At 54.5% G+C, this 26,284-nt stretch overlaps 1 protein-coding gene across 1 annotated transcript in view; it reads right to left on the bottom strand.

Moving 5' to 3' along the window:
* Positions 1 to 26,284, bottom strand: part of NOTCH3 (notch receptor 3) — a 38,255-nt gene that overhangs the window by 10,094 nt on the left and 1,877 nt on the right. Inside the window, exons 2-28 of the mRNA XM_068979675.1 lie at positions 25,361 to 25,439; positions 21,842 to 21,984; positions 21,424 to 21,762; positions 21,215 to 21,337; positions 20,904 to 21,137; positions 19,855 to 20,010; positions 19,580 to 19,765; positions 18,862 to 18,975; positions 18,515 to 18,628; positions 17,495 to 17,728; positions 17,263 to 17,373; positions 16,590 to 16,782; positions 16,362 to 16,513; positions 16,026 to 16,139; positions 14,927 to 15,082; positions 13,260 to 13,485; positions 12,658 to 12,859; positions 12,246 to 12,399; positions 11,682 to 11,866; positions 11,030 to 11,162; positions 10,688 to 10,945; positions 10,486 to 10,604; positions 9,458 to 10,044; positions 7,476 to 7,820; positions 3,830 to 3,984; positions 3,531 to 3,753; positions 1,974 to 2,058 (exon numbers count right to left, since the gene is read on the bottom strand). Of these exons, the coding sequence (XP_068835776.1) occupies positions 1,974 to 2,058; positions 3,531 to 3,753; positions 3,830 to 3,984; positions 7,476 to 7,820; positions 9,458 to 10,044; positions 10,486 to 10,604; positions 10,688 to 10,945; positions 11,030 to 11,162; positions 11,682 to 11,866; positions 12,246 to 12,399; positions 12,658 to 12,859; positions 13,260 to 13,485; positions 14,927 to 15,082; positions 16,026 to 16,139; positions 16,362 to 16,513; positions 16,590 to 16,782; positions 17,263 to 17,373; positions 17,495 to 17,728; positions 18,515 to 18,628; positions 18,862 to 18,975; positions 19,580 to 19,765; positions 19,855 to 20,010; positions 20,904 to 21,137; positions 21,215 to 21,337; positions 21,424 to 21,762; positions 21,842 to 21,984; positions 25,361 to 25,439 (5,120 nt within the window). The remainder of the gene's footprint in view (positions 1 to 1,973; positions 2,059 to 3,530; positions 3,754 to 3,829; positions 3,985 to 7,475; positions 7,821 to 9,457; positions 10,045 to 10,485; positions 10,605 to 10,687; positions 10,946 to 11,029; positions 11,163 to 11,681; positions 11,867 to 12,245; positions 12,400 to 12,657; positions 12,860 to 13,259; positions 13,486 to 14,926; positions 15,083 to 16,025; positions 16,140 to 16,361; positions 16,514 to 16,589; positions 16,783 to 17,262; positions 17,374 to 17,494; positions 17,729 to 18,514; positions 18,629 to 18,861; positions 18,976 to 19,579; positions 19,766 to 19,854; positions 20,011 to 20,903; positions 21,138 to 21,214; positions 21,338 to 21,423; positions 21,763 to 21,841; positions 21,985 to 25,360; positions 25,440 to 26,284) is intronic.

The following is a 26,284-nucleotide window of genomic DNA, read 5'->3' as shown; positions in this document are numbered from 1 at the left end:
AAGGAATTGGGAGACACAGAGGAACCATCTGGGCATTCTCACAGATTTCTCTCACAGAGATGCACACACGGCGGGTGCTGAGAAGCCACTAACATTGTGCTTGATAGGGGCTTCCTAGGGGTTTCAGTGGGAAATGGCAACCCACTCCAGTTCTTGCCTGGAAAATCCCATGGATAGAGGGACCTAGCGGGCTACAGTCCATGGGGGCTGAAAAGAGTCTGACATGACCGAGCGACGGAGCACGCACAGGACTAACCAGAGCCTGATCAGATCAGATCTGAGCTCAAGGACCCAGGTGGGGAGTTTCATTTCATAAAAGAGGAGAGCCAGGTGATGGACAGCTAGCCAGAAAAGGTCCTGGAGGATGAGACACCCTTCAATGTGGATTTAGTGTCTGACACTGTCACTTAGTAGGCTTGTAACCCCAGAATTCTGAGCTTCTCATTGGTAAAATGAAGATGATGCAGTCAGGGACTTCCCTGGTGGTCCAGCAGTTAAGAGTCCGCCTGCCAATGCAGGGACATGGGTTTGATCCCTGGTCCGGGAAGATTCATTATGCCTCAGAGTAACTAAGCCTGGGCGCCACAACTACTGAGCCCTCGCCTGAGAGCCCATGCTCTGCAACAAGAGAAGCCACCTCGATGAGAAGCCTGCCCACCAGAACTAGAGAGCAGCCCTAGTCGCCACAACTAGAGAAAGCCCACTCAAAGCAACAAAGACTCAGCACAGCCAAGGATTAATTAATTAACCTTAAAAAAAAAAAGAGAGAGATGATGCAATAATTTCACAACACCCATATAAACATTCTGCACCATATACTTAACACCCACTTTTGGATGAGAGAGAAAGAAAAAAAAAAAGCCTGGAGCAAGCAGATTTCTTTGGCTGTCATTTGCGATAGAAGTATCCATTTTAACAAACATTAAAACATAGGCAGGAGGAGAAGGGGACGACAGAAGATGAGATGGTAGGATGGCATCACCAACTCAATGGACATGAGTTTGAGCAGACTCGGAGATGGTGAAGGACAAGGAAGCCTGGCGTGCTACAGTCCATGGGGTCGCCAAGAGTCAGACAGGACTTAGCGACTGAACAACAACAAAAATCATGTGATGAAGGCCTAATCCCCCAACATGACTATATTTAGAGACAGAGCCTTTAAGGAAGTAATTAAGGTTAAATAAGATCATATGGGTGGAGCCCTAATCCAACAGGACCAGTGGAAGGGGAAGAGACACCAGAGTTCTCCCTCATTCTCTGCACACAAAGAGGAAAGGTCATGTAAGGCCACAGTGAGAAGACACATACTACAAGATAAAGAAGCCCTCACCAAGAGCCAACCCTGCCAGTGCACTGATCCTGGACTTACAGCCTCCAGTGTGCATCTGTGCCTGCTAAGTCGCTTCAATCGTGTCCGACTCTGTGCGACCCTATGGACTGTAGCCCACCAAGCTCCTCTGTCCATGGGATTCTCCAGGAGAGAATACTGGAGTGGGTTGCCATGCCCTCCTCCAGGGGATCTTCCTGACCCAGGGACTGGACTCATATCTCCTGCCTCTCCTGTACTAGCAGGCAGGTTCTTTATACCATCAGTGCCACCTGGGAAGCCCCAGCCTCCAGAGGTGTGAGAAAGATAAATGTCTGTTGTTTGAGCCACTCAGTCTGCAGCATTTCATTATGGCAACTCTCGCTGACAAAGACAGGGCCCATCGGTGTGGCCCCTGGACAGGAAAAGACTAGCTGGGGGTGTTCTCAGGCTGGGCACGCTGGACTAAGGTGGCCACATCAGAGAGAATGCAGAGTCACTCTCTGGGATAGGGGATCCCCTCTGGAAAGAGGCCAGGAGCAGGATGGGGTGGTTGCTGTGACTGTTCTCAGGAACCAGGGACAGCAGGGATTCCCCCGGCTCTCTCACTGACCACTGGGACCCCACCCAGGACCCTGAGGGTAGGGGTCACAGGAGGGAATACAACCTTCAGTCGCTTGGCCTCGGGGCACTCTGTGTCCATCCAGTCGGTGGCCACCTCCCCCATCAGACTCTCACCCTTGGCCATGTTCCTGTGGGGGCAGTGGGCAGGGGGGAGGGGAGGAAAGACAATGGGGTCAGCAGGGGCAGGGCACACAGGGTCAAGAGACAGGGTCCAAGGATGGGATGCAGAATGTGGTCAGGGTTGCAGGGGGTACTGTCAGGGGTCGTGATGGGTGACAGTCAGGTGGAACTGGGGAAGGGACAGGAGTGGGGTCAGAGGTCAGAGCAGATGTCTGTGGAACAGGTGAGGGTCACAGGCATACAGCATGGGTTACAGCAGATGACATCGTAGGTCATGGAAGACAGAGTTATCCTCATAGCGGGTGAGAGATGTAGCCAGGAATGAAGAGGTTGTGGAGAGGGAGCAGAAGGCACAGGGTCACAGGAGAGGTAAATTCAGGGATTAGGACAGGGTGGGGCTGGAGTCTGGAGGGGCTGGTCAGGGAGGTGGAGGCCATGGCCAAGGCCAGGACTGAGGATCATGGGGAATGAGCACTGAGTTGGGGTGGAAAGGGGGTGAGAGGTCAGGTCAAGAGTCAGGGTAGGTTATTCCTGAGGCTTTCAATGGCTAAGTCAAAGATCTCTCTTGGTAAATGTCACAGTGCACTTGCAAATATGTGGGTTATTTTCAAATTTCTTTTGATATTGATTTCTAACATGATTCCAGTGACAAAAGAACAGACTCTATATGATTTCTATACCTTTAGACCATGGCATTTTTGCACCTTGTTTTATGACCCTGGGTATGGGCCAGTATCTCCTGGCTTATAGTCTATGGGAACTGGAAGATTTTGTGCCCTGCTGTTGTGTGAAAATTGTATAATCTTAATTATGTTGAATTGGCTCATACTGCTTTTCAGGTCTACCATATCCCTCTGCTTTTCTGTCTATTCATTCTGTTAATTTTTTGAGAGTTTGATATTGAAACTCCAATGAAAAATCTTAATTTATCTACTTAAAAAATAATTGTAATATACTATTGTGGAACTATATGTAACTTTCTTCTGTATTTTCCAAGTCTCCTGTAAACGTGCAATCATACTATCATAAATTAAAAACTAAAAAATTAAAACCAAAAACGAAAAAAGTCAAGGTAGGTTAGAGCCAGGGGTGGTACTGGGGCTCACAAAGGATAGGATCAGGGGGTCCAGTGAGGGGTTGGGGTGCAGACAGAAGTCATGAGACCCACAGTCATGTGGGAACACATTCGGAATATCAGGGTGAAGTCTGAGAGGCTGGGGTCGGGGGAGGGGGTTGTCACAATAGGATCTAAGTCAGGGAACTGGACCATAGGAAAGGGGATCAAGGGTCACAAATCAGGGGTGATCTCTTAGGGATTATGGAGTCATTGGTCAAGGAGACAAACACTGATGTCCAAGCTGGAGTCTGAAGTTAGGGTCCGGTAGGGGTCAGAGGTCAGAGTCAGGTGAAGGTGGGCTCAAGGGCTCCTCAGGCCCCGCCATAGTCAGGGATGGGGTAAGGGATCGGGTAGGGTCCTCACTTCATGCCCAGTGCGTCTTGGCCCACGGGTTCCCGCCGGCCCTTGTGTCCCACGGCCACATCCTTGTGCAGCGCGAAGCCCTCGGGGAACCAGAGGGTGCTGTGCTCACGCTTGCGGCGGGCCACCATGACCCCGAGGACCAGGAGGACCAACAGGAAGATGCCACTGGCCGCCAGCAGCGGTAACAGCGGCACGCTTGGTTCCGGCAGCTCCACTGGCTCCCCTGTGGGGAGAAAGCAGGGGGTCTTTACCAGGGGCCCAAGCCCACGCTCATCCCCCTACCCCGGGCCGGGCCTCACCCCGCGCCGCCCGCAGTGGGTAGGGGAAGTCGAGGCGCTCCACCGCCGACAACGCTCCCAAATAGTCCGCCGCGCTCTGAGCGTCAGGGAAACAGTGGTCGTTCTCCGGTGACTGCAGGCACAGACGGTTGTCAATTTCCAGCATCACTACAGAGCTGCAGAGACACAGGGGAGGGACAGGAGGCTCAGCAGGCACTGCCAGAAGCCGTGCCCCAGGCCCCGCCCACCTCCCCGCACCGTGCTCAGAAGAGCATGTCTACTCACCAGGTCACCACTAACTCCCATCCGGCATCCAATCCCGCCATATCCCCTCAAACTATCTTTTTCTTTTTTAATCCACTTATGATATATTTGGTGATATTAAGGATGTTTATTTTTTTAGCTGTGATTATGGTATTACAAAGTTTTTAAGAAGAGAGCTTATGTGTTTAGAGAAGCATGTTGAAATGTCTACATATGAAATGACGCACTATCTAGGAATTATTTTGACATAGCATGGGAACTAGGACAAGTCGAAGAGACTCTATATGAAACAGGAATGGCCATATGGGGGACTTCCTTCATAATCCAATGGCTAAGACTCCCGGCGCCAAGCGCGTGGGGCCTGGGTTCAGTTCCTGGGCAGGGCACTAGATCCCACATGCCACAACTAAAGACCCTGCAAAGAAGATCAAAGATCCTGTGTGCCACAGCTAAGACCCAGCAAAGCCAAAGATAGATAGATAGATAGATATAACGAATGGCCATATGAGTTCACTGTCAATGTTTGGCCCTAGGTACTTAGATGTGCATAACCCTGATCTGTTTTTGCATATGCTTAAAGTTCTTTGTCAATTCCCAAGCCAGTCTTGCTGTGGCCACCAGTGTCCTCTGAGTCATGAATCCAATGGCCACTGTTTTCCCATCAACATCTCCTTTCTCAGGCTGGTGCATCCATCTCCTGCCTGCTATGAGCACTGGCTTCTAGCAGTTGACAGCTGTTCCTTCACCCAGAGAAGTGGCCTCAGCAAAGCGGGGAGCCCTTCACTTGGGAGGTGACACCACTTAGGGAAGCCCTAGGCCAGGGATCGACTGATGTGTACAAGAGCTGGCCCTTCTGTCTCAAGGCGGGACCAACTTTACCCTCCAGAGCTCTCCAAGGGATCAGGCTGCTGCCCGATCCTGGCTGAGGTTCCCTCCTGCCTCAGTTCCTGCCCCTGTCCCAACCTGCCTCCCTCATCCCCTATCTATCCAGAGCACCCTTTCAATACATTGCATATATCTGACTCTCAGGCTCTGCTTCCAGGAACCCAACTTCCAAACTTTTTCCTTCTTCAGGATACCCAGTACCCCAAGCCCTGAGTCTCCTTCTGTCTCTGCTCCTTCCGCTTCTCTTTTCTGAGCTAATTTCTTTCAAACAATCTCTAGGACTCAGTGTCCCCATGTCATCCTTCTGTTCCCCACACCTCTCCCTACTTATTCAAGTCCCTCCATGACTACCATGATTGCCAAGCTCGTTGGTTTCACTCTTCAGACCCTAGCCACCTCCTGAGGGTCTCCCCAAGACCCCCAGTTCCCTCCAGACTCTACAAGTCACAAAGTGACCCCTAATTTTCAACTGGTGTCTTAATCTTTTTTAAAAGAGATTTTAGAAATAATTTTACTTGTTTGTTTATTTTTGGCTGTACTGAGTCTTCATTGCTCCACGAACTTTTCTCTAGCTGTGGCGAGCAGGGACTACACTCTAGCTGCAGTGTGAGGGCTTCTCACCGCGCTGACTTCTCTTGTTGCAGAGCGTTGGCTCTAGGGAACATGGGCTTAGTAGCTGCAGTTCCTGGGCTCTAGGACACAAGCTCAGTAGCTGTGATGCACAAGCTTAGTCCCCTACCGCTGGTGGAAGCTTCCCAAAACAGGGATCGAACTGATGTCTCTTTGCATTGGCAAGTAGATTCTTTACCACTAAGCTGTCAGGGAAGCCCTGTGTCTTCATCTTGATGAGAACACTTCCAGCAACTCAGTCACCCAGCCAAGGACTGGCACATCATCCATCCACCCATCTCCTTCATGCCAGTCAGAGGTCCTGCTCCTCATCTCTAACTACCAGCCCTCCTCTGTGCGTCAGGGTTCTACCCTGTTCAGAAGCCACATCTCCCTCTGGCTCCTCCACCAGGTCACCAGCAGGAGTTTTATATTTTCCATTTATATTAATTTTTGACAGTTTGATACTGAAACTCCAACTAAAAATCATAATTTATCTACTTAAAAATGACCATAATATACACAGTCGTGCTAAGTGGCTTCATTCGTGTCCGACCCTTTGTGACCCCAACGAACTGTAGCCCGCCAGGCTCCTCTGTCCATGGGATTCTCTAGGCAAGGATACCGGAATGGGTTGACATGCCCTTCTCTAGGGGAATCTTCCTGACCCAGGGATCGAACCCATGTCTCTTACATCTCCTGCGTTGGCAAGAGGGTTCTTTACCACTAGCACCACCTGGAAAGCCCATAATATATAATGGAACTACATGTAACTTTGTTTTTTATTTTACAACTCTCCTACATGCTTCCCTTGTGGCTCAGCTGGTAAAGAATCCGCCTGCAATGCAGGAGACCTGGGTTCAATCCCTGAGTTGGGAAGATCCCCTGGAGAAAGGGAAGGCTACTCACTCCAGTATTCAGGCCTGGAAAATTCCATGGACTGTATAGTCCATGGGGTTGCAAAGATCGGACACAACTGAGCGACTTTTACTTCAGTATAAATTTTATAAGTTAAAAAATAAAAAATTAAAACAAAAAAAGTGGGCAAGTTAGAGCCAGAGGTGGTACTGGAGCTCATTGAGCATAGGATCAGGGGGTTCAGTGAAGGGCTGGGGTGCAGAAAGGGGTCAAGAGGGGGTGCTCTTCTGCTGCTCCCCAAAGTACCATTGCCCATGACAGGAGGCATTTCTGGTTGTCACATCTGGGAGGGGGGAGATCTGTTGCCTGCATCCAGTCAGGAAAGGCCAGGGCAGATGTCAAACATCCTACAGTGCACAAGACAGAACAGCCCCTCACAGTAAAGAATGATTTGGCCCCAAATGTCAATGGTGCTGAGGCTGAGATGTATGTATTATATGTATTATATGACTCTGTATGTACTACCAAGAAGTCACTCCCACATATTGGGCATTTCCTAAGCAGTGAAATCAATGAAAACATAACTGGACTAAAGACCTAACCCAGCGCCTAAAACCTATTAGGTGCTTTATCAGATATTTCTGGAGGAAAGCCAAGTTCAGTCACAGAGTTTTAGAGTTTGAAGGGAACTTAAAAATAGCTAGAATAGTGGTTCCCAGATGTCAAGGGAAGTAAAACACACAAGGGGCTTCCCTGGTAGCTCAGCTGGTAAAGAATCTGCCTGCAATGTGGGAGACCTGGGTTCCAGCCCTGGGTTGGGAAGATCCCCTGGAGGAGGGCATGTCAACCCACTCCAGTATTCTTGGAGTATTCTGGAAAATCCCCATGGACAGAGGAGCCTGGCAGGCTACAGTCCATGGAATTGCAAAGAGTCGGACACGATTGAGAGACTAAGCACAGCACGGCAAACGCACAAGGCCTTATGAATGGTGCCCCTTCCCTAGCATCTGCGTGCGCCCCCCACGGCTCCCCTGGGGGTGGAGTCACTCACCCGATCACCTCGGGGGCCAGCTCCCGCCGGTTCCGGGATTCAGCGCCAGGCCCAGCGCCAGGCCCGGGCCGGTGGTAAGGGAAGACCATGGCTTGGCCGTTCTCGTCCAGACGGAAGCGCAGCGAGGTGCGCAGGATGCCGCTGAGCCGCTGCAGGAAGTCGGCGCTGGAGCGCAGCAGCTCCTCCGGCGGCAGCAGCACTGTGAGCACCAGGACACCGCGGGCCAGCAGGGCGGGCACCTCACCCGCACAGTCCAGGCCATCCCAGCCGCACTCCTCTGTGTTGCAGCCCTGGTCGCAGCGGCCGTCAGCGAAGTGGTCCGCGCAGTACTTCTCATACACTGGGCTGGGGGCAGAGGAGGGCGGGGTCAAGGGAGCCACCCCCAACCCCCTACCCCCACACTCCCCCATCTTGCCCCCAGCTGCACAAATACACCACAAAGCATCCAAGACTCCTCAGGGAGCAGAGAACTGGAATGTATCCACATGCCTGTGGAATGTATCAGGCTTTCTGGAAAACCAGCCAGTTGCTTTGCAATTATTAATGTCAATAACTATTGACAACTGCGTCCTAGGTGCTGAGCGCAGCTATAGGCGCTAAAGATATGAGTGAAGTGAAAACGTTAGTCACTCAGTCGTGTCTGACTCTTTGAGATCCCATGGATGGTGGTGTGCCAGACTCCTCTATCCATGGAATTCTCCAGGCAGGAATACGGAAGTGAGTAGCTTTCCCTTTTCCAGGCGATCTTTCCCACCCAGGGATCAAATCCAGGTCTCCTGCGTTGCAGGCAGATTCTTTACCGACTGAGCTACCAGGGAAGTCCACTAAGGATACGGCGCCAACACAAAACCTTACGCACTTGGAGCTGTCATTACGATGGGCAGAGACATATATTAAAAATGATGAATGAGCAGAACATACGGTATTTTGATTACACACCAATAAAGGCTAAAGGTAAACGTACACACACACGAATTAAATGCCAAGGGAAAAAATTAAGCAGAGGAAGTGCTATGGGTGGCTAGGAAGGAGTTCACAGCGAGACTTGTGTTTGAGCAAAAACTTGAAGGAGATGAGGGAGGAGCCATGTGACTTCCTGAAGGACAGCATCCTGGCAGAGCCAACAGCCAGTGCAAAGGTCTTGAGATGGGACCAAGCCTGGGGAATTTAAAGACTGGAAAAGAGGCCAGGATGGCTGGAGCAGAATGAGACAGGGAGAGACAGAGGGACACACAGAGGGTCAGACAGGGCAGAGAATATGGATGGATAGATAGAATGTATGAGACAGATAGACAGGCCTCATGAACAGACAGAGAAGGTCAGAAGAGGGGCAGGGAAAGACCAGCAGGGCCATGGACAGATGAATGGGCATATAGCGGGGCAAAAACACACATGGGTGGACTTAAGGACAGAAGGGGCATGTGAATGAACAGGTGGGGCACAAAGGTGTGCAGATGGACAGATGGGGCACATAGGGGGACAGACTGGCATAGAGACAGACAGATGGACAGGTGAGATCCGAGGATGGACAAGCAGGGGTGCAGACAGACAGCTGGGTGTATAGAGGGGCAAAATGAATTCATGGACAGACAGAATGACCGACAAACGGTATAAAGAGGGACAGATGGAGTGCAGAGACAGACAGAAAAACAGAAAGGGCTAATGGATGGACAAACGGACTGCCACACTGATAGGCAGGGAACAAAGATGTACAGACAGGGCACAAGAATGGGAAGACAGGCAGACAGACATAAATGGCACGCGGATGGCTAGGTGAGGGGCACAGACAGACAAACTGCGCGCGGATGGGCAGACAAGGTACACCAAGAAACAGATGGGGCAAACAAAGGGACAGCCCCACGAACAGACTGAGAACGGACTGACAGATCAAGGCAAACGGATGGACAGACAGAGAAGCAGGGCCCACGGGTGGTCAGATGAGGCACATGGACAGACGAGACCCAGACTGAGGACGGACTCACTTGCAGGTGCGCTCGCGGCCGCCGGCGCGGCAGTCGAAGTTGTCGTAGAGGCAGGCGGGCGAACTGCAGGCGGGGTCGCAGCGGCTGTTGTTGAACAGGAGCCAGCACTGCAGCGCCGCGCACTGCCGCCAGGGGTCGCTCACGCTCAGCGAGCAGTCGCCGCCGTCCCAGCCGCAGCCGGGGCTGTTGCACTCGCGGTCGCAGTTCTTGTCGCCGCTCTTGGCCTCGCAGGAGGCTCTAGGGCACGCCGGCTCCTCCGGGACCTCGGGCATCGGCACGGATACCTCGGGCATCGTCGCGGGCACCTCGCAGCGCGTCCCGGTCCAGCCTGGCGCGCAAGCGCAGCCGAAGAAGGGCGCGAGCGGCTCCGGGCGGCAGGAGCCCCCGTGAAGGCAGGGAGAGGTCACGCAGCTGGCATTGGCGGCCCCTGGGGGCGACCCCCGGGAACCCCGGCAGGCGGGACCCGACAGCCCCGGGGGGCAAGCGCAGCGCGGTCCACGGACCGTCTGCTGGCACGGGACACCCACTGGGCACTGCAGCTCCCGGCAGGAGCGTGCCACCCGCTCGCAACGCGGGCCCCAGAACGGCTGTGGGTTGGGTGGGGGGAGAGGGAAAAAAAACCGCAGGGGCAGGGGATAGAGGGAAAGAGAGAAGGGGAGGAGAAAGTAGGGAAGGTAAGAGAAATGGAAAGAGAAGCGGATTGAGGGTTGAAGGAGGAGAGGGAAGGAAATACGGAGGATCAGAACTTGGGAAAGCTTGCGCCTCTGATCTCCCGAGGTCTAGCCCAACCTCTCCCGGCTCCCACTGCCAGTCCCACCTTACAGGTAAGACCAAGCTTTCCCAAGAGGCCGCAACTCCAAATTCCGAAGAGACACACACACAACCTCCAGGTAATCTCAACATTTCCCAGAAATCCTCTTCCACTTCTTTCCCCTAAAGCCTCACCCTCCCATGAAGCCACGCCCCCTACCCCCCACCCCCACTCTCTTCCAGAGACCCTGTTACCACCACCCCCGCCTACCACCTACCGGGATGCAGTGGCAAGAGAAGGTCAGCACACCCCCAGGGCCCGGGCTGGGACGGCACTGGCCTCCATGCTGGCAAGGCTGAGACTCACAGGGAGACAAAACAGTCTGACAGCGGGGACCTGGGCAAGCAGAAGGGCGTGGATCAGCTGCCTGTGGGGAACGCAGGCAGGATCCCAGGCCAGCCCCCTCTTCCCATGCTCACCTGTGAAGCCAGGGTGACACAGGCAGCGGAAGCCCCCACCTGGGTCCTGCAGGCAGTCCCGGGTATGTGCCGCGTGGCAGGCACCTGGGCGACATTCATTGATGTCCCCCTCACAGCGCAGGCCAGTGTATCCTGGGGGGCAGGTGCAGCGGAAACCACCCACCAGATCCACGCAGGTACCATTGTGCAGGCACCGGGGCCCCAGGTCCAGGGCTGGGCCTGGGCCACAGTCATCCTCATTAATCTCGCAGAGCACACCTAGCGGGGTGGGGGATGGGGGACATCAGGAGAGCTCAGAAACCCAGCCTCCCCACCTGTCCCCAAACCCTGGTCCTGGCCTACCCAGCGTCCCTGGGGGACAGGAGCAGAGATAGTGGGCCACGAGGTCAATGCAGATGCCCCCATGCTGGCAGGGCTGGGAGGCACACTCGTCTACATCATCCGCACAGCTGTCACCAGTGTAGCCAGCTGGACACTGCAGTGGGGGCAAGACAGGGACCTCCTCAGCCCAGAGGGATATAGATGCTCCCCATGAAGATACAGAGAATCCCAGGGCAAAGGGACACACAGTCATCCCACGCACGGAGATATGCTCAGTGAGCAGAAACACACCCAGTATATAACATCCAGACAGAGGGCTACAGATACACGCAGTGCCAAGAAACACACATACATACAAAGGCACACAGGAGAAATACCCAGATACACCCAAGACACACACAGCCAGATGCACACTCAGACACTGGCCCATGTGTGCCATTCATACCCATAGAGACACCATGCAGAGAGACACACGTCCAAGAAATAACGAGAGACAGAGATAGAGCCAGACACCCTGAGAGTGACACCCCAAAGATACACCCAGAGTCACAAAAGCAAAAACCCAGACACGCCCAGAGAGGGACACCACATCAGGCTCTAGAGACACAGAAATGTGTAGCCAGACACACTCAGGGTGACCAGCCCTCCATCTCCTCCCTTGGGTGCTCCTTACCTCACACACATAACCTCCCACGTAGCCTCGGCAGGTGCCCCCATGCTGGCAGGGCTGAGCCAAGCAGGGGTCCATCTCCTGCTCACAGTGGCTGCCAGTGTGGCCCTCTGGGCACACACAGTAGTGGGAGCTGTCCTTGTCCACACACTGCCCACCCGCCTGACACAGCTGCTCCGTGGGCACTCCTGAGCAGAGGAGAGCGGCATCAGGCAGACTCCCTCCTCCCTGCCCCCGTCATACCCAGAACACCCAGCATCCCCACCAGCCTCAGTCACCGAGGCGTCACACACATCCCACTGGGTTACCACACATCCCCTGACACTGACACAAACACATACGTACTTTCAAAGCTCGTATCAGCCAGGTCACACACAGCGTTACAGACATCCCAGTTGCTTCACAGTGATAGATACACACACCACCTTGTCCTGGCCAGCTATCAGACAGTCACATATCCACACACGCGCACACACCCCACCACGTCCATAGCTCTGGTGCACTCTCATTCAGCTCACACTAGGAGGAAGTATGTGCACACACGCCCAATCACGTGCTCCCCCTCACCGATTTGGGCTGCGGCCTCTCTGCAGGGCAGGCTCCGGATGTCACATAAGCGGCCGCTCCACCCGGGGGGGCAAAGGCAGTAGAAAGAGGCCCCTGTCCGGGCACAGCGACCCCCATTCTGACAGGGCGAGTGGCTGCACCAGTCTACCAGCGTCTGTCGAGGAAGGCCAGGGTGTTCACACTCGGGGACCCCTAGAAACCCCGCCCTGCTTCTCCAGGGTCCTCAGCAGACTCCAGAACGCCTCTCCAGATTTTTCCCTCAGGATCCCTGCCAGGCCCCTCACCGCAATCCCTCTGCCAACTCTTCCCCAGGATCCAGGCTGCCTTCTCAACCAACCAGGGTACCCAAAAGGCCCCTCCCCCAGAACATCCCTCTAGACTCCTCCCCCAAGGCTCCAGTGACCCCACCCACCTGGCACTGAGCACCGGTGAAGCCGTCTGGGCAGGCGCAGTGGAAGCCAGGGTGGGCGGCAGTGCAGACGCCCCCGTGCATGCAGGGCCGTGAGAGGCAAGGGTCCGCCTCATGTTGGCAGTGTGTGCCAGTGTAGCCCGGGCGGCACAGGCAGGTGAATGAGTTCACACCATCCACGCAGGTCCCTCCATTGAAGCAGGAGCTGGAGGGAAAGGAGGGGCGCGTCTGGCCCCGCCCTTCAGAGGCCCCGCCCCACTCCTGGGCCCCTCCTGGCAGAAGTGACAAGACCCCTACCCCAAGGAGAAGCTGAGGTCCCCCAAAGGCCCCGCCCTGTCATGTCCCTTAACCCCAGTATACCAGGTGCTTCAGGGCTATGTGGAAGCCATGTGGAGGCCCCACCCTGGCCTGGCCTTGCTCCCGCAGGGACCAGGGTATCTAAGGTGACCTCCCAACAGATGTCCTGCCCCTTCCCAGACACGTTCCCATCAGGCATCAGAGTCCTGAAGTGGGTGTCCAGCCGAGGACTCCCTGTCCCCAGCTCCTCGGGTCCCACGCCCCATCCGATGCCAGGGTCCCTGTCTCCCAGGAGAGGCCCCACCCACCTGGGACTGCAGTCGGGGAGGTCCTGCTCGCAGTGGAAGCCGCCATAACCCGGCGGGCAGGTGCAGGTGAAGGAGGCCACGTGGTCTGTGCAGGTGCCTGAGCCGCAGGGGCTGCTCAGACACTCGTCCACGTCTCGGGCACAGCGGGAGCCAGCAAAGCCAGGGAGGCAGGAGCAGGAAAAGGAGCCCACCCCGTCCTGACATGAGCCACCATTCAGGCAGGGGTCTACGGTCAGAAGGGAGGAGGTCTGGTCACGCACCGCACCCCCTGACCTGGCCATGCCTTGCGTAGAGGGAAATCAGGAGAAAACCAAGCTTCATTGGGAGGGGCACACTTAGCCAGGGGAACCAAACGCTGTCCTCTCTGTGGCCTCATTCCCTCCCTTATCTGGTGGAAACCTTATCTATGTGGAAGGGAGGAAAGGTTTGAGAAGCTCCCAAAAAGGTCCCTTTGAGCTGCCAAGTGCTAGTTGCCTGCGTGTGTGCTATGTCGCTTCAGACATATCCAAATCTGTTTGACTCTATGGACTATAGGCCGCCAGGCTCCTCTGTCCATGGGATTCTCTGGGCAAGAATACTGGAGTGGGTTGTCATGCCCTCCTTCAGAGGATCACCCCCACCAGGGATCGAACCCTCATCTCTTATGTCTCCTGCATTGGCAGATGGGTTCTTTACCACTAGCACCACCTGAGAAACCCCAAGTACTAGTTGTATCTGCTTAATTCCTGAGCTCAGCACAGGAGGTCTCCTCCAGGCCTGGGCTAGCCAGTAGGGTGGCCACTGACCATATGTGGCTCTTGAGCACTTGACATGTGATTGGTCCAATTTGAGATGTACTGTCAGCATAAAACAGACACCAGAAAGCAGATCGTGAAGATTCCATATGAAAAAAGAAAAAAAATAATGTAAAATACCTCAATCATTTTATATTGATTACATGTTGAAATGATAATGTTTTTATGTATTAGGCTAAATAAAATATATTATTGAATTTAATATCACCTGTTGTCATTTTGTTTGCTTTTTAATGCGGCTATTAGAAAATAATTAATTCAAGGACTTCCTTGGTGGTCCAGAGGTTAAGATCATCTGCTCCTAGTGCAGGGGGCCTAGGTTTGATCCCTGGTAAGGGAACAAGATCCCCCATGCTGCAACTAAGATGCAGTCCAATGAAATAATTTTTAAAAAATTAATTCAAAAATAAACAAAAAAAGATTTTTAAAATATCAACTAAAAAAATTTAATTCATATGTGACTTGCATTATTTGTCTATTGAACAGTGCTCCTGGTAACTCACTAAGGGGCCTATTATCTCATAGTTTACATACAATTTTATTTATGTATTTTTTAAATTTATTTATTTTAATTGGAGGTTAATTACTTTACAGTATTGTTACATACAATTTTAACTTGCTTGCTGCCAGAGGCAGTTTACAGCCTTCAGAGTCAAACAGACCTGTGCTCCTATCCTAGGTCATTTCTCTACTCGCTGCATTACCTTGGGCAAGTCACTTAACCTCTGTGGGGCCTCAGTTTTCATGAACAAATGCGGAAAGGAAGACAACTGTGAAGATGAAATGAAAGCACAGTACTAGGCATACTGAAGCAACTTGATGAACACGTTCCCTAGGTCAGAACCCTCCCACCAAGAGCTCCCTTGAACTCACTGGGGTCACAGTCATCGATGTCCTGATCACAGGAAGGGCCACTGTAGCCCTCGTGGCAGGTACAGCTGAAACTCCCTGCCAGGTTGGTGCAGGTACCATGGGGACCACAGGGTGAGGGGCTAGCACACTCATCCACATCCTGCTGACATCGTGGGCCTGGGGGTGGGGAGCAAAATAACATCCAGGATTAGCAGATGCAGGGTCGGGTCCGGGAGTACCTGGTGCTCAGGAGGAATCTTAAGACTGAGATGGATGAAGGGAAGAACAGTTTGCCTCTGATCGTTTTGCATACTGCTCCCGAACACCCCTCTCCTTATTTCAGTGGATGAAGAATGTGATTCTGTGACTGAGGTCTGCTCCTCCAGGCTCTCCCCAAACTCAGCCTGAATTCTAGATTCTCAAGACCTTATCAAACCAAAACCAGTCACTCGTAAAGGAAATCAACCCTGAATACTCATTGGAAGGACTGAAGCTGAAGCCGAACCAATACTTTGGCCACCTGATGCTAAGAGCCAACTCACTGCAAAAGACCCTGATGCTGGGAAAGATTGAGGGCAGGAGGAGAAGGGGACAACAGAGGGTGAGATGGGAAGTTGTATGGCATCACTGACTCAATCGACGTGAATCTGAGCAAACTCCGGGAGATGGTGAAGGACAGGGAAGCCTGGCATGCTGCCCTCCATGGGGTCAAAAGAGTCAGACATGCCTTAGCAACTAAACAATGAACAACACAGCCCATATCCCTTGCTCTCCTCCTGAACTGACTACACAGGCTGCAAGTGTCTGTGTCTAGTTCTGTTCCTTCCCAGAGGAAGCTCCCTTAAAAGGCAGAACCAGGGGACTTCCCTGTTGGTGCAGTGGCTAAGACTCTGTGCCTCCAATGCAGGAGGCCTGGGTTCAATCCCTGGTCAGGAAACTAGATTCCACATGCTGCAACTAAGACGCAGTACAGCCAAATAAATAATAAATAATTTACTGAAAAAAAAATTTTTTTAAGGCAGAGCCAGTGGGGGGTGGACTCCTTCTCTGGGTCCCCAGCATCACCCAGTATGGAGTAAGTTGCAGAGGAGGTGATGGAGAGAAGCAGCAACTGGTATACCTTGCCAACCAGGGGTGCAGGAGCAGACAGCCAGCTGGCCAGGAGCAGACTCACAGTAGCCCCCATGCTCACAGGGATTCGGGGTGCAGGGGGACAGCAGCTCACACTGATGGCCTGTAGTGGGCAGGCAGAGTGAGATAGTCTTGAGAGATTCCTTGTTCCCATCTCCCCGCAAGGTCCCCACCTTGATACCCACCTCCCAAGCTCCTGTGTAAGAGTGGAAAAGGAAAAGAAAAAAGGGGCAAATGCAGAGAAGGAAGAGAGAATGAAGCAGAAAGGAAATAAGAAGGAAGAAGGAAGGAAGAGGCCCTGGGGAGGGAAGGTGGAGACACGCACCCTGGATACCAGGGGGACAGGTGCAGCGGAAGCCCATTCCATCACTGGTGCAGGTGCCGCCTGCCCGGCAGGGATGGGATTCACAGGCATCTCGAGTGAGGCTCTGACTGCACTGAGGGCCACTCCAGCCAGGTTCACACACACAGCGGAACCTGGAGAAGGAGGCAGTCAGGGCTGGCAGGAGGGTAGGGAAGCTGTGGGGGTCAGGGATCTAGGGAGAGACCTCACCCTCCAGGCGCATCGTGGCAGACGCCATGACTGCAGGGTTCCTGGGCACAAGGATGGCTTGGGGGAAGGCAGAGTGGGGGCAGGGAGCCAGGTGGGCAGAGGCATCGGAAGCCATTTTCACCATCCACGCAGGAGGCTCCCTCGCCGCAGGGGTTGGACGCACACTCGTTGATCTCCACGTTGCAGAGGGGCCCTGGGGAGCAGGTAGGCAACCTCGTCCCGGGACAAGGATAGTGGAGCCAACCAGAGAAGGGCAACCTTGCCCCATTTAGCACAGTCACACCCTTGAGCAAGGACCATCTCATTTACTTCATAACACATCAGCTCTTGTGCAAATTAGGACAGCCACCTCCACAACCCAGAGATACCTCGCCCCAGATCACCCTTGCCCCCAAACTTATATGAAGTCACTTTCATTTCCACCAAGGATTGCCTTGGTCCCACTCAGAAACACCTTAATCTCTGAGTCTGAACACCTTCATGGACATACCAGGCTAATCTTGAGCCAACATGGGGATACATGCCAATGAGAGAAAGCAAAAATCTCAGGGCAAAGCATGGACAATCCCTAAGTACAAGCACGTGCAGAGAGGGGCAAAACCCGGCCAGGAAAGATAGATGATTTCACCCTCACTCTATAAAGACCCCGTTTCCATGGCAGCCACTTGCCCACCTGTGAATCCAGGCTGGCAGACACAGTCATAGCGGTTGATGCCGTCCCGGCAGACTCCAAAGGTGCAGGGGTTGCTAGCACAATCATCAGTGTTCACCTCACAGTTCACACCTGGGGAAGGGGAACATGTCTGAGATTGCCACCACCGTGACCTGCCAGAAACACCATTCCTGAACCCTCTGTGTCCCATCAGATGTACTATTCCTGTCCCAGCCCAGCCCCTGGCCCCCACCTGTGGTGCCAGGAGGGCAGCGGCAGAGGTATTTGTCCACCAGGTCTAGGCATTTGCCCCCGTGTCGGCAGGGCTGGCTTCGGCATTCATCCACCTGGCTTTCACAGCGCATGCCGGTATAGCCCGGGGCACAGGCGCATGAGAAACTGGCAATGCCGTCCACACAGCGCCCGTGGTGGCAAGGGTCTGGCGAGCAGTCATCCACGTTGCGCTCACACACTGTGCCCTCAAAGCCTGCGGAGGACAGAGGGTCAGGCTCCGCCCATTGGCCAAGGTCCTGCCCACAGCCATGGCCTCTGCCCAATCTTAACTCAGCTCTCCCTCAAGCCCGGCCCATTGACCCAATAGGAGGTGGGCTCAGTTCAGGCTCCGCCCCTGGCTGGCCTCCAGAGACCATCCAGCGGCAGGCTCCAAGGCTTATCCCTGGCCAGGACCATACCAGTTAAATTACACCCCTAGCGAGACCATGCTTCCAATCCTTACACCATCAGCCCTGATTTGCTTCTCCCTCCCCTGGAGATGCGGACACATGGGAGGTTCCTGGGCTTCCCAGGTGGTTCAGTGGGTAAAGAATCCGCCTGCAATGCAGGAGAGATGAGTTCGATCCCTGGGTGGGGAAGGTCCCCTGGAGGAGAGCATGGCAACCCATTCCAGTATTCTTGCCTGTAGAATCCCATGGACAGAGGAGCCTTGTGGGCTACAATCCATTGGCTCGCAAAGAGTGGACAGAACTGAAGTGACGCAGGACAGTACGGGAGGTTCCTGGGAGTAGAGGGGGTTGGACGGGGTCCCTCCAATCCAGTGCACATCTATCCTGCCAGATCCTTTGGGCCCACCCCCTAGTCTTACCTCTGCTTATGTCCAGGATTGGCTCCTCCTCCTGGCTCTTTCATTGGTCCTGCTCTGGGCCTGCCTTGCAGCAGCTCTGCCCCCAACTTTCCCCCAGGCGTATTATTGGCCCTTTTCCCCCACTAGCCCCGCCTCCAGATTCCTGCAGTCTTGTCATTGGCCCACCCTCACCCTCCGCGCAGCGGCACTCGTAGCCATCTGGCTGGTCCACGCACTTGGCTCCGTTCCGGCAGGGTGTGCTGGCGCACTCATCCACGTCCAGCTGACACATGGCCCCACTGAAGCCTGGAATGGGGAACGTGAGATAAACAGAGACCCAAGTAGGGTCAGAGCAGTCACCCCCTCACCAGTGCTGCCTGGTTTGGGTGGAAAGCCCATTTACTTTTAAATTAACTTCAGTATTTTTCATAAGGTGGTATCTGCTATAAAGGAAGCCACTAACACAATATTATAAGCTCCCATCCTAGAGTCTTTGCCCCAGAAAGTCTTTCTCAGGCTCCCTGCCCCAGAGTCCTCACCCGAGGGGCACGTGCAGCTGAAGCCATTGACTCTGTCCTTGCAGACCCCACCGTTAACACACGGGCTGCTCTGACACTCATCCATGTCTACCTCACAATAGGTGCCTGTGAAACCTGGAGGGATAGAGGGAGGGGGATTACAGCAATGAGGGTTTAGCTTCTGGTCTGAAGGGAGAGCAAGGGGGGACATACCCTGCTTCCCTTGAGTCTTGGCCTTGCCCCCCAACCCATCCGTAGATTCAGTTTTCAGACTCAGGCTGGATCTTCATTCAGTGTGGCCCCAACTGGTTCAGGCTTAAGAGACTCCATGTGGGCTTGTCTTCAGACCACCTCCTTCCTTCTTCAAACTATGCCTCTTCCCAGCTCCCAGCCTAGGGCCCACCATAGCCTTGTGCCCAACCTCAATCCTACCCCAGCATCAGTGCATCTCTGTCTGCAGTCTCCACTTTGACCTCCACTCCAGACCCTGGTCCTGCCCTCATGTCATTCCCATCCCACAGTGCCATCCTGAGGCTCAGACTCCACTCCCAGGCCATCTGAGGTTCTACTGACTCCACCGGATCATGCCCCCAGACTCTGCTCTGGCTCCGCCTCCACCTCATCCCAGCTTTAGTCTCTTACCCTTCCAGTTCTATCTGCTCTGGGCCCCTCTGCCTGAAGGCTTTTCTCGCCCCACCTCTCAGCCTCAGGCCCCGCCCCAGCCACGCCCACCACACACCTGCCATGCAGATGCAGGTAAACTGGCCTATGCGGTCCAGACACGTGGCCTGGTTGCGGCAGGGACCGGAGAGGCATTCATTGACATCGGTCTCACAGCGCGGACCGGTGTAGCCACGGCCGCACTGGCACAGGAATGAGCCCTGTGTGTTCACACACCGGCCCAGGTGCTCACAAGGATTGGCACCTGCAAGGTGGAGTCACAGTCAGTGTGGGTGTGGGTGGCCGAGGAGCAGCCTCTCCCTTCCTTCCCTACCCGCAGACTGTGCCCCTCACCAATGGAACACTCATCCACGTCCTGGTCGCAAGCTCCACCTGTGAAACCCGGTGGACAGGTGCAGATGGCCCGGCCATTCACTGGGTTAGTGTCACAGATGGCATCCTCATGACAGGGGTTGCTGACACAAGCATCATCCAGATGACACAAAAGTCCTGGGAAAGAGTAAGTACAGGTCAAGGAAAGACCATCCCCTGGCTCTGCCCAAAGGTCCCACATCCCTGAACACTGTAGTGTTTGGGGTTTTTTTATTTGTTTTTATTAACCAGCAGTGTATTTAGAGGGCTTCCCAAATGGCGTTAGTGGTAAAGAATCTGCCTGCCAATGCAGGAGACATAAGAGATGCAGGTTCCATCCCTGGGTTGGGAAGATCCCCTGGAGGAGGGCATGACAACCCACTCCAGTATTCTCTCCTGGAGAATCCCATGGACAGAGGAGCCTGGCAGGGCTGCAGTTCATAAGCAACTTAAGCATGCACACACATATTTAGTAGCTATTCTCCCCCAATCATTTATTTAAAATTTAAACATACAGAAAAGTTTATTCATATACCCACCACCTAGAGTCAACTATTGTTAACTTTATTTTTTCTGAACCATTTGAAAATAAGTTGGAAACATCCACATATTGTTTTTAAAATCTATTGACTCTTTTCATGATTCTAAGAAGGTCCTAGCACTAAGTCTTTCCCTCTGCAGTACTCTCTGCCTGACATATGCTGCCCTCTACTCGAAGTCTCCCTCCCAAACATCTTTCTGATCTTTGCCACTCCCAAAAGTCCCCTCTCCTTCTGAGTCACAGTTTAGCTCTCCATTCTTGTGACTTCTTCCCTGGATTGTCTGCCCTCCCAGGCCTCTGCCAGGCTTATCCTTCACCCCAAACCCAGCTTCTAGCATAAGCATTAAGCATATGCTTAATTAATTAAGAACAATATGTTTAATTATGCTTCTAGCATAGCATAAGTCTGATTCAAGTCAGACTCCATCCTTGGCCCCACTCAAGAGCCATCAATGGCTCTCTGCTGCCTTCAGGGAAAAAAGTCACTCACCAGTTTTGCCCATGGGGCAGGCACAGTAAAAAGAGGCCACACGGTCATGGCAAGTGGCCCCGTGGAAGCACACAGCTGTGGCACAGTCATCAATATTCTGACTGCAGCTCTCGCCCGTCCAGCCATTGACACACACACAACTGTGGCCACCCAATGTGTTGAAGCAGGTGCCCCCGTTGTGGCAAGCGTTGGGCTGCAGCTGACACTCGTCCACGTCCTCCGTACAGAACTGGCCTATGGCACACAGACGCATCAGTCCGGTTACCTGGCGCATGCCCATCCAAGGGCTTCCCTCAGGTCCCACTGCTCACCTGTCCACTCAGGAGGGCACTGGCAGTTGTAGGTGTTGACACCGTCCACGCACGTCCCCCCATTTAGACACCGGTGCCCTGGACAGTCATCCACATTCACTTCACAGTTCTGGCCCTCAAACCCTAGTGTGGAGCACAAGGATGGTCACTACCAGGCAGGCCTGCTGTCCCCCACCTCTGCTGCCTCCCCCTGGGTACAGCTCCCTCACCAGGAAGGCAGGCACAGTCATAGGTGAGGTCGCCGCTCTGTCTACAGGTGCCCCCGTTACGGCACGGGGAGGGAGCACAGGGCGCCGCGGGGCTCTCACACAGTGGCCCGGTGTAGCCACCTGGGCACTGGCAGCGGAAGGAGCCAGGCGTGTTGAGGCAGGTGCCACCGTGGCGGCAGGGCCCACCCATCCGGCATTCATCTACATCACTCCGGCAGCTGCGGCCCTGGTAGCCGGGTGGGCAGGAGCACAGGTAGCGACCATCGGAGCCCACCGAGCAGCGGGCACCATGGGCACAGGGGCTGCTGAGGCAGGGGTCTGGCAGGGAGCAGTCGGGGCCTGCCAGGAACCAGAAACGGTGAGCCCAGGCCAACCACACCCTTGCCTGCCTTCAGCTCCCTTCCAGACCCTCCTTTACCTCGGAAGCCCCGGGGACAGCGGCAGGTGAACCGGGCAGTCCCCGCCACCACCGAGCTCTGGCAGACACCACGGCCAGCACAGGGGCCAGAATGGCAGGGGTCTTCCAGCTGACACCGTTCTCCCACCCAGCCTGGTGGGCACCTGTGGACAGAGACGACTCGGTGGGGAAAGTCAGGGCAGAACAGCCCAGAACATGAGATACACACCAGACAGACCAGAAACACACAGGTAAACAAACACACAGACACATTCATCCATGCAACAGTTTCCCTGAGCATACCTACTATGTTCTTATCAATGGGAATACAGCGTGCGTGCTGTCACTTCAATCATGGCCAACTCTTTGCAACCCCATGGACTGGCTGGCTCCTCCATCTATGGGATTCTCCAGGCAAGAAAACTGGAGCGGGTCACCATGCCCTCCTCCAGGGGATCTTCCTAACCCAGAAATTGAACCCACACATCTCTTAAGTCTCCTGTATTGGCAAGTGGGCTCTTTACCACTAGCGCTACCTGAGAAGCCCAGGAATACAGCAGCAAACACAATTAAAGTGGTCCCTACCCTCTTGATGTTCATAGCCAGGTCTGGCAAAGAGAAGACACACAAATAATGAGTGAATAAGCAACATGCCGGGCGAGGGGGGGAAGAGTAGTTCAGCCCATGGGGACCATGAAGGATGCAGCTGGGTAGAGTGGTGGCCCCAGAAAAATTATGTCCATGACCAAGAACCTGTGACTGTGACCTGATTTGGAAAAAGGAATGTAATTAATGATGTAATTAAATGACGGATGTCTGGATGAGACCATCCTGATTATCCAAGTTGGCCCTAAACTGAGTGACAACTGTCCTTACAAGAGAAAGGTGAAGACTTCTGGCCTCCAAAACTGCAAGAATGAATTTCTGTTGTTTTAAACCACCCAGTTTGTGGCCATCTGTTCCACAGCCACAAGAAACTAAAACACAGGATAAGGAGGACAGAGGGATGGGGGTGGGGGAAAGGCAACTATGTTTTCACAGACAAAGTGAGGGAAAAAAGAAGACTGTGTGGGAAAAGAAAGTGAGGGAGGGGGCCATGGGCCTGTGGCGGGAAGAGTAGAGGACACGGCAAATGCAAAAGGCCTCAGGTTCCAGACGACAGCCACCCAGGCGCACACAGACGGGCAGAACCCCCAAATGTACCAGACGAGAGGGACACACTAACACGACGCACTGGGCTGGCAAATACTCAGACACCAACCCACAGCCTCATTCACCAATACGGACTAACTCTCACATGCCAGACAGGAGGACCTCCACAAAGCCTCAGTTCCTTTCCTGGGGGCACAGAGACCCCTTCCTTCCTTCCGTTGCGGCGAGGAGGTGGCCACCAATGCTGGCGCCCCCTGTTGGGAGAAGGTCCTTCAGCCTCCAGCCCCCTCCAAACCCACCAAGGCCACCTTGAGAGTGAAGGTACAGACGGGCGCTGGTCTTAAGACGAGAAACCTCCAGAGTGGGGTCAGAGGGAGGGACTTGGACCGGCCCCCGACGCTACCCGTCCCTCTCCTGTGTTCCTCCCTCTGGCCTGTCCCGGTCGCTTGGGGCTAAGCTTAAGTAGCTGACTCAGTCCTTAGCGTCACCCACAAGATTCCCCCCACCCCAGCCCCCAGCGAAACAAGTTGGGGCACGGGCGGGTGCAGAGGGAGAACCCAGTTCCCAAACCCCCTCCCCAAAAATCCGCAGGGCAAGGGCCGCCGCCAAGACTGCGCGCCGGGAGGGGGCGTGCTGCGCTGGGCGCCGAGCACGGCGGGTTCTTCCTCCCGCGACCACGCGCGCGCGCACGGCAGGCAGGGCGTGGCCGCTCGGCCGCCTCCCGGCGCCCCCGGCGGGTTCCCACGCTCTGTGCCCCGCGCCCCCGCCGACCGGTCGGGCTGGTTCTCCGCTGCCCGCGCCCCGCCCAATCGCCTGGGCTTCACCGGAGACCGCTGGGGGCGGGAGAGTGGGGGTGGCGGGGAGCATGGACTTGGTTTGGGGGACTGGCTGGGAAGAGGTGATGACTAGGAGATAGACTAGGGTTTGAGAGACTATGAGAGTTGGAGGCTCCATGGAGCGGTGACAGACTGCGGGGTCCACGAAAGGACTTTGAAATAGACTGGGGATGGGGGCGGGGGGTGTTGGCGTGGGGAGAGGTTCCCACGGCTCAGCTCTGGAGACTAAGCCCAGCGCTCCGATCCGGGCGATCCGGGCTCCGGGCGGCCGCGCGGGCCGGTGATTCACCTGTCGGGGGGGCGGGGCAGCCGGGGGCGCATTCACCTGTCGGCAGCTTTCCAGGCGCGGGGTCCCAGAGCGCAGGCGCCCGGTCCCGCGACTCCGCCTCTCAGGTGAGTAGCGCCAGGTGAGGTCACACTTTCCCCCCTATTCCCACCATCCCAACCCGAGGAACCCGCTCTACCAGGCTGAGACACTCCCCCCACCTCATCCAGGTGAGTCAAAGTGCCTGTGTAACTTCAAAGGGTCTCTGAAGTCACCCCAGACCCACCCAGCTTGGGCTGGACACACAAGTTGCTGAATAAATGGATGCATTTAATGACTCGACCAATGGCTACTGGGTGACCTGCAATTATTAATGATGATATTATAAAAGGAACCAAGCATTTTCCCATAACCTCAGAGGTTTCTTCTTATGGCACCTATATCCCACATCTCTACCATTAATAATAATAAAAAAATACCATTTATTGAGCACTTACTGTATGCCTGACACTATGCTGATTTCACTCTTTATAATCAACTCCATAAAGGAGAGAACTGTTATTGCTCCATATTCCGGATGCAAAAATGAGGCTCAGAGAGCTCAAAGCACTTGCTCAAGGTTATCCCAGAGCCCAGAATTCAAATTGATCTCTGTGTGCCTCTGCTCAACAATTTCCCAGGCCCTGCCCTGCTTTCCCAACCCTCTGCCTTTCCTTGTACTTTCCAACAACTGCATTTGGGGGGGCTTTGGTCACAAGTCAGGCAGAAGGACCATATTTTACAGATCGATGAGGTTCAGAGAGGGGAAGTGACTCACTCAAGGTCACACAGAAAGTAAGTGTCAGGGCAGGGCTCCTGTGGCCCCACCACTAAATCTTGAGCTGTGGGAAGGTGCAGGTGCTATACCCACTACTGCCAAACCACTGTCACTAGTCCCCGAAAATCTGTTGATTGAATAATTATCTGTCCATCAGGGGATTTACACAAGACTGCAGGCAGCAGTGAATTCTGTGTAGTTGGCATTCGTGGGCCCATTTTCCAGACCGGGACACTGAGGCTTAAAAAGTCAGACCATCAGCAACATGATATGGGATTTGAACCCCAGCCAGGCAGACTCCAGAGCCTCTACTCTTAGCTCTGCTCCATTCAAAGGGGAAACAAGAGGTTGCCCAAGCCACACACTTGAAGGAAGTGGTGGAAGCATCTATGGTGAACACAGAGGCAGGGGGAGAAGACAGACCGCCTCCCCACATGGGGCCCACTGATGGCTCAGAGCCAGGCACTCACAGGCAGGCAGCCTCCCGGGAGGGCAGCTGGGTGCAGCGACCTCCGTTCGCACACGGGCTTCCGTCCAGGCAAGGGGGGGCTGGGTGGGGGTGAAGGAAGGTGGGGGTGTCAGGCAGGCACCCAGGAACCCCAGCCTAGATTGAGACTCCGTCCTTTGCTCCCTCAGGCAACAGCTGCACCAGGCTGGGGGCGTCTCTGCGAGTGCAGGGAGCCCCCCCCATTCACAGTTCCCACGGCCCCCCGCCCCGGCCCCAGCTGTTGGGGCTGCAGCTGTCACTGCCTACTCGGGCCCTGGGAACCACAAGGCAGGGGCAGGCAGGAGGAGGGGCCGACTTGTGCCAGATGTGGGGGCTCAGAAGCTGCCAGAATGGGGGGCAGGAAGTGGGGGTGCTGCAAGGGTTGAAGGGAGGTCTGGGACTTTGTGCCCAGATCCCGGGGTTGTGGGGGGGGGCAGGGGTGGGGAGTCCTGGGACCCCGGTCTTCCTTCTGTTGATGCTGGGCATCTACTCCAACTAGGCAGGCCTACGTGCTAGTTCTGGGGAGATATGCCAGGGCATGAATGAATGCCATGCGCAGCCAGCAACTGGGCATTACAGGGACGGAATCTGTGTTAAGGGAGGGGCAGCTGGCACAGCTGACCTGTTCAGCATCCTCACCCCTAAGGACTGTGTCTCTCTGCGGTGTGGCACAGTCTAACTGTCCTGTCGGATGGGTCAGGGGTGTGGAGGGGTGTGAGTTAGTGGGGCCTTGTGTGAGCCAGCAGGTGTGGGGCCGCTTGTGCATGTGTGCCTGTGTGTGTAAGTAGGGGAGAAAGAAAGGGAGAGGAAGAAGATGAGAAAAACAGACAGACATAAAAGAAGGAAACTAGAAGCAGACAGACACAGAGACGAGATCAAGAAAGAAAGAGACAGAGTTTTAAAAAAA

The sequence above is a fragment of the Capricornis sumatraensis genome, chromosome 9 (genome assembly GCF_032405125.1).
Source record: "Capricornis sumatraensis isolate serow.1 chromosome 9, serow.2, whole genome shotgun sequence".
NCBI lineage: Eukaryota > Metazoa > Chordata > Mammalia > Artiodactyla > Bovidae > Capricornis > Capricornis sumatraensis.
This window is presented reverse-complemented; position numbering and strand designations above follow the sequence as displayed.